Source organism: Magnolia sinica, chromosome 5 (assembly GCF_029962835.1).
Source record: "Magnolia sinica isolate HGM2019 chromosome 5, MsV1, whole genome shotgun sequence".
Lineage (NCBI taxonomy): Eukaryota > Viridiplantae > Streptophyta > Magnoliopsida > Magnoliales > Magnoliaceae > Magnolia > Magnolia sinica.
Genome location: NC_080577.1, coordinates 91,823,190 through 91,831,039, shown reverse-complemented (window position 1 = coordinate 91,831,039; position 7,850 = coordinate 91,823,190). Strand labels below are relative to the sequence as shown.

The 7,850-nt window shown below is 39.2% G+C and overlaps 1 protein-coding gene across 2 annotated transcripts in view; it reads right to left on the bottom strand.

The window, feature by feature from the left end:
• Positions 1 to 998: 998 nt before the first annotated feature.
• The window catches only part of LOC131246301 (probable aspartyl aminopeptidase), a 39,901-nt gene continuing 33,049 nt past the window's right edge, over positions 999 to 7,850 (bottom strand). For both annotated transcript variants that reach the window (XM_058246267.1, XM_058246268.1), the window contains one exon: positions 999 to 1,326. In XM_058246267.1, coding sequence (XP_058102250.1) covers positions 1,108 to 1,326 — 219 coding nt within the window. In that variant the 3' untranslated portion in view covers positions 999 to 1,107. The remainder of the gene's footprint in view (positions 1,327 to 7,850) is intronic.

The following is a 7,850-nucleotide window of genomic DNA, read 5'->3' as shown; positions in this document are numbered from 1 at the left end:
AACGGGCATCCACATCAAAAGTTGCCCTTTATGATGACCGACCCACATCCAAGGCAGGCCCCACATAATGGACCACCCACTTCGAAGTTGGGCCCTACATGATCGACGACCCACATTAAAGGTGGGCCTTGCATGATGGACGGCCCAAATCCAATGTCCAACATGATGGATGGCCAAATCCAAGGTGGGCCCCACATGATAGACAACCCAAATAAAACATCCTACGTCATGAACAGCCAACATCCAAGGTGAGCAGAGAGAGAGAGAGAGAGGGAGAGAAGGGTGGCTACCAGCAGAGGCACGGAAGGAGCATCAAAAACCAGTGGTGAGTCGTGACACAAAGCAGTCATAAACTTAAACATAAGTTGAAAAGCAGAGGTAGGGAAGGAGCATCAAAAACCAGTGGTGAGTCGTGACACAAAGCAGTCGTAAATTAAAACATAAGTTGAAAAGCGCACAGAAATATGGATGATCCAAACACCCTTTTCCATTTTCAAAATTCCATCTGATGTCCCCTTAAACCTAAAAGCTTGCGACTTTCCTACTAATTGCATGGGTGAGACTGTCCAAAGCAACTCGTTTTATATATGCTTTATATATGGTAGAAATATCAATAATAACAAGGAACCTGGGTACTTACCCTGGTGTAGACTCAAAAGAGTTTGAACACCAGGTCAAGGTTCAAGTGACCATGGGGTGATAAGACAAAATGGGTCGACGAGAAACGCCTTTTATGGAAATTGCATCCAAACGAGACCTAAAACATGCCTAATGCAGTCTCAGTTTTCGGAGCCAACTCAAATGCAGATGGGTTTAGTTCCCACTGAAAAAGAAGAATCAGTTACATAAAATGTCTGGAAGAATGTTAAACCACAAGGTATAGATCTCAAGCCTGTGAGCCAAGTCCAATGTCAATTGAGGCCACATGTTAAGGCCGTAAACCACATGAAACGAGTTAGGAAAACCGTTCAGATAATCTTTAATTATATTATTTGGAAAAAAAAAAAAAAGCACAACAGCATTCATGAATATCTGCGGATAAGTTACTGGTCTAAACTTAAAATATGAGTAGGCACCATTAAGTGGGGTTTATTGTAGGGAGCTATCTCAGTCCACACTAATCCTGGCATCAAGCTGAGAGAACTCTTGGAAATATGCCTTGAAATGCTCATAGGAATGCTTTACATCATCCACTGCACACATTTCCCTTATGCTATGCATTGACAATTGCGGCGCGCCAACATCTACGGTGCGGATTCCAACACCACTTGCAAGTATGGGACCGATGGTCGAGCCACAAGGCATGTCATTGCGAACCACGAAATCCTGCAAATATATAATAACAAAATAGAAACAGATAAATTCTCAGCTGCCCACAAAAAGAAAATCAATCAAACATTCAAGAATGATCCAAGTCAACTCAGAAAAAGTATCCAGGCAGCTTTGTGTACCAACCGAAATCAGATGGATGCCAACGAGTTAGTCTGAGTTGGGCAACGAATGCATGGCTGAGACACGAGCATTGTCGGGTAATTTCAAAAAAAAAAAGGCAAGTTCTTTTGTTCTCTTCTTCCTTTGTTTTGGGTATTCTTGCTCTTAGGAGATGAGCTTCTACATTTTTTTTGGGAAGGGCATTCTCTACAAAGACTTTGTTACGATTATTACTATGACCATCCATGGGCATTCTTAGCACTGGCAGATCATTAATATATGCGTGCCTACATATAGGCATTGTACATGCAGCATGCACAAGTCAATCCAAGCTGTTCAGATCACAGCCTCAGTATAGATGGGACAGAAACTTTCAGATGGAGAATAAATATTCATGATCTCTTATTACTGCTCATTTATTGTCGAACTAGGAAGTGTTGAAAATTTTCAACTTTAACCCTTCATTTGATAGCTACCAATTAGTAATTAGGGTGATCCACTATTATGATTTATTAGATACGAGTCTATCTATAACAGGATCAATGATTTTGACAGTTTAAAATGGCGTCCACAGGACTGTGCATGTGTACAGTTCGTTACATGCTACGGGGTACAATACATTCTCTTTTGATTTTTGACTTTCTCATGGAAAGCTAGTGATATCTTCCCACTACACGGCAAATGCATAATTACCATAACACCCTATCAACCCTCAAGTAAATGACTTTGGACTCGCTACTTGTGGGAACTTTTTTCCAGCCAAAAACTTTCATTAGAATAGCGTAGAAAACGGTACATAAAAATTAGAAAGAGTACACTATGTAACAAACATTTAGTACTTTTTTATTACTTTCGATAAATTCCCTTGTTTGCTCAATTTATTTTTCATCCTTTTCTTCAGAAAAACAAATCACAGCAAGTCGCCAGTCTTACCCAACTCAGCAAGGCAACCAAGTTATTATGGGGCTGAAGTCGACATAAATTACCGAGTGTTGAACACCTGGTTTCAATTCCTTGTCTAGCAGCAGGTTGGGTTGCAAAAGGAGTGTGCTATCCTTTATCTTGGTAATGGGTTATCAAAGGGGATCGTTGAAAGGATTGGGGAAAAAAAAAAGGCTGGAAACTTCAGGCTTTTTTATTTCATGGGGAAGAATTCCCTGATTAAATCAACAGTGACGAATCTTACAGTGTACTATCTCTGCCTTCTAAAAATGTAGGCTGTTGTGACTAAGAAGATTGAGCACACCCAAAGGAATTTCTTGTGAGGTGGCAGGGGTGTGTCACTAAAATAATTAGAGAGATGTTTCATTTATGAAAAAGGAAACGATATTGATATCGAGACGGTTTGGGTGAGGAAAAGGAATTGGGCTCTCCTTGGCAAATGGTGGTGGTGGTTTGGCCGTAGAACAAGGCATTAATGAAGGTACTGACCACTAGAAAATACGATGCTGTGCAGATGGGGAATGGCTCCCAATTGCCTTCTAATGAGAATGGATTGGAGATGTGGCAAGTGATCAGTAAATAGGAGATTTTACTAATGGGGTGGTAGGGATCATTCTTACAAGGTGGGGAGTCCCCCACCCCCTTCTTCTCCCTTTTTCCTTTTCCCTAGAGGTGTTTACTTAAGGATTAGGGCTGGTGACAAAGTTCATTTATGGGAGGATGTTTGGGTTAGAGATGTTACCTTGCCTTCTAAAAATGTAGGCTGTTATCCATTTGCAGAGGGGCTTTTTATTGAAGATTGCCATGAAACCTTGAGGGTGTGATTGTCTGGAACATCATGGTATTGACATCTCAAGGATGCCGAAATTGGGAGAGTGGAAGAGCTAATGGGAGTGGGAGTGTTGAATACTCCTAGGGATTTATTTTGGAGTTCTTGAGGAGCCTTCATATGCATCGTGTTCTAGTGCAACCCAGTTATCGAATCAATGAGATCTCAACACCTGGATCACAAAGAAATGGACAAGAGTACGACCACAAGAATATTTGAGTAGAGAGGAAGAAATAACTTTAATGATATCGAACTTCTTCTTACAATACTTAAGAAAACTCAAACTCGGAAAATTTAGAATGCCTATCGCTCCCTTGATCTCATACCAATAATGATACTATCAAGTACATGATGTGGACTTCTCTCATATACGATCCCAAATGGAGAATTTTTCTGGTGGTACGATTTACTGAGTTGTTGTAGGCAAACTCAGCTTGGAGGCCAAGTCCCACTAAGATAGGTTGTTGCTCACAATACTCCTCAAGAGGCTACCAAGGCTCATGTTGACTACCTAAATTTTGTCATCTGTTTGAAGATGACATGCTCTAAAGAATTAAAGCCTAGTCCCCAAGTACTTCCATAACATGCGCCAAAAGTGCCCCCACAAACTTCAAATTGCATTTCAAAGTCATTGCTTTCAATGACCCATGAAGTCATACAATTTTTGTGAGGAATATGTTGGCAATATGCAAGTGTCAATTGTCTTTTTGCATGGAATGAAGTGTGACATCTTCGAAAAATCATCCACCACAACAAAAATCGAATCTGCTCCCCTTCAAGCCTTAGAAAAACCCAGAATTGAGTCCATAGAAATGTCCACCCATGGTGTGACCAGAATGGGAAGCAAGGCATAAAGGCCAATATTCTACACACGACGTTATGACACTTGGCATCACCAACATCATACTATGAACTATTTAATGTCACAGCGAATATGAGGCCAATAGTATTTGTTGATGGCCTTCATGGAGTCCACATGTGTCCCTTGTGCGACTGTGTGAGCTATTCTTGGTTCTCGTGGGTTTTTGTGTGTGTGTGTGTGTGTGTGTGTGTGTGTGTGTGTGTTTTTTTGTTTTTAATATTTGGGGCCCATTAATGATCATGACCATTGGTATTGTAATAACTTTAAGTGCGGGGGTATGCTTATCATTTTACATCTTTTGGTGGAGCCCTAAATATAATATAAATAGGGGGCATGAGGGGCTATTTTGTTGTCCTCTCTACTTTGCCTCTTTGTATCGGAGCATGATTGATCCGATATCTTGTCTCGCTTCCATTTTTTTTTTCACTTCTTTCTTCCCCTTGTCGTGAAACACTGACGTGTTTGGAGCTTACCAATGTTAAATCCATTCCCTCATTGTACCACCACTTGGTGGGTTGTGTAATCATATATTCTATAAAGGTGTGTAAGGTCCACTTTTATATTCTACCATTGTGATGGGTCAAAGTGGAAGAGGTCATATTTGAAGATGAGTTGTGTGCTAAGTTTTTTAATGGTCATGATTGAAGAGCAAGTGCACGAATAAAAGCCATACAGCACATAAAGTTCTAAGTGATTGTGTTTGTGGATACCTATCATCTTGGAAGTTTGTTTGTGGTAAAATTAAGTTGAAAGCTCTTCCCACTGTGTGTGTTCAAGTTTCTTATTTAATGGAATATGAATATCACGAGTGAGACAAAAAATAATATCATGTCTCCATTTGAGTCAATGATTTTGCAAATCACAACAACAGAACTTAATGGAGCAAATTACCTACAGTGGGCCACATCTATAGAAGACTTTCTTAGAGGAAAGAGAAAGTTAAAGTATTTAACTTCCTCCAAACCTATAGAAACTTCAACTAGTGTTTTGAATAGTAGACCTAGCATAGCATAGCATAGCGTAGCTACAATGCTACGTAGCATTAGCAAATAGCATAAATCCCCTATAGTGTACGCTACAAGAGTCATAGCGTATGTAGCATACTCGTAGTGTATGTAGCGTATGTAGTGCACACATAGTGAATGTAGCATAAGTTACTTTTTTATAAATGATAATTGTATTTTGTATTTAGTACTTGATATTCTCAACTTGTAGAATTTTAATTTATTTTCATACTTGTAACTTGTGGTTTCAATTAGACATTATTAATTTTAAGTGGTTTGCTTAGAAAGTTGTTGATGTGCTAATGATTTGATTTGATTTGATTTGTATGTGGATTGGCTTTTGGTAAATGATAATTAATAATTTGTTTGAACATGCTTATACTAGAAAAACTTAATCATCTTTCAGGCTTTTTTTGTCTTTTCTTACTATTTATCATATTTTTCCTACTTCTAAATTAAAAATAGAAGTGTCGTGTAGCGTAAGCTACACGCGATGCTACTTACACTACACACTACAGAGGGCTGAATGCTATGCAACACATTAGCAATATTTAAAACACTGACTTCAACAAAGTATGAACATTGGGTGGCAGAAGATGCTCTGATCAAAGCATTGTTGTGGAATTGCATGAAACCACATCAATGCAAATATCTTCTTCAGGACTGGAAAAAGTTTGGAAAAACTTGAGGGAGATGTATTCAAGTAAGACGAACTTGACCTGTATGGTCATATCTATAAATTACTCCAGAATATTTTCTCCTTCCAGCAGCGAGATATGAGTGTGTGAGAGTATTACTATGTGTTGTGAGGCATGTGGGAAGAACTAAATGTGTATCAGCCTTTGTCAACAGAATATAAGACTGACAGCAAAAAGAAGAATTTCACGTTGATAAATTCCTCTGAGGACTCTGCTTTGAGTTTGAGTTTGAGCTTGAAAGAGCTCAGATCCTAGGACATAGTGAAATTCCATCCGTCAGAAAAGCATTCATTAGAGTTCAACATACAGCCAATATGAATTTGCAAGGTCCATCCTCATTTGATCAATCGGCATTTATCTTTATGTCTAGTAGAGGAAATGGGGGGAACATAGGTAGTCATGGTCGTGGCGGACGGTTTGGTGGTAAAGATTCTAGAGGAGGTTGAGTTGGGAGGCAGGAGTATATGGGGTGGTCCTGGCACAAACTTTGGTGGTGGAAATGGCCATGATAATCAACAGGCTATAAATGGTCTCACTAATCATACAGTTGACACATGTAATCTTGTTGAAAAACTAGCTTGGGCAAATCGAGTTCGCTCATTGGATGATGGCTACAAGACTTGTCTCCAAGTCTGCCTCCACCCATACTGAGCTAAGTACATCAATTGACAAAGTTACTACGTCCAAGAAAGAGTATGTCAAGATTTAAAAGATTGCTCCACTCATGCTTCATCCTCCACAACTAATTTTACCCACTCAGGTATAGCTTGTTTCACTTCTTCCAAGTAGGTTCCATGAGTAATGGGTTCGGGTGCTTCCGATCATACGATCGGGAAGCACAGTGCGTGGTCTCAGTTAGTTTAATCTTCAATCATTTCTTACATAACATTAGCTGATAATACTTCAACTCGTGTATCCCATCATACAGCTGACATATGTTGGGATCTTGTTGGAAGACTAGCTTGGGCAAATCAAGTTGTCCAAGAAAGAGTATGCCAAGCTTTAAAAGATTGCTCCACTCATACTTCATCCTCCATATCTAATTTTACCCAGTCAGGCATAGCTTGTTTCACTCCTAAGTTTCCCTGGGTAATTGGTTCTGGTGCTTCTGATCATATGACCCATAAGCACAGTGTGTTGTCTCAGTCAGTTTAGTCTTCACTTATTTCTTCCTTAACAATAGCTTATAGTACTTCAACTCATGTATCTAGGGTGGGTTGTTCATCCTACTCCAACTCTTTCATTATCATCAATATTATACATTCCTAAGTTTTCTCTAAGTTTATTGTCAGTAAGTAAACTAACCAAATATTCAAATTGTTCTATTAAATTCTATCCTCCTATTGTGAATTCCAAGATCTAAAGACGGAGAGGATGATTGGAGGACATGAAGTGAATAAGCACTATTACCTCGATAGCGGAATATCTAAAGCTGAAACTACATTGCGGGCTGAAGTCTCTCCTCATTAGTGGCATTCCAAGCTTGGCCATCCTTCTTTAAATGATTTAAAGAGTCTTGTCCCTTCTGTCTTATGTATTTAGGCTAGAGTGTGAGGCTTGTTGATGGGGACATCACATTACGGACATCATTATGTACATATCAGACGAGGGTTTGAGCCCCGGTTTCCTTGTGGCTAGGCGAGTACCCGTTCGAGAACTGAGGAGCCGAGACCCCACATAGCATGTGCATTGCGTAGAGGATGCTTTTGGATCACTGAGGACTTCACGATCAGACCGTTGGATGTGACTTGATTGTGGCCTGCCGTGATTGTGGACATCTTCAAAGTTCAACTGATAGTCTTAATTTCTTAGGATAATAGTTATTTTTGTTTTGAGCACTTAGTTTACTTTTAAGATTTTATTTACATGTTTTATTGGTTTTATGCTTTTACCGAGTGGGGGGTATTTGTAATTTACAAAGTATGCGGTTAAAAGCAAACAAGTTTTTCATTAATTGTCTTTTTTGTAAAAGACCAACTTTTATACTATAAAGGCTTGGACGTCTAACCCTAGCCTTTTTATATGATGTTAATCAAAAAGCATGAAGTTCTTTTATCTTTCTCTTGTGTTTATAGAGAATGTGG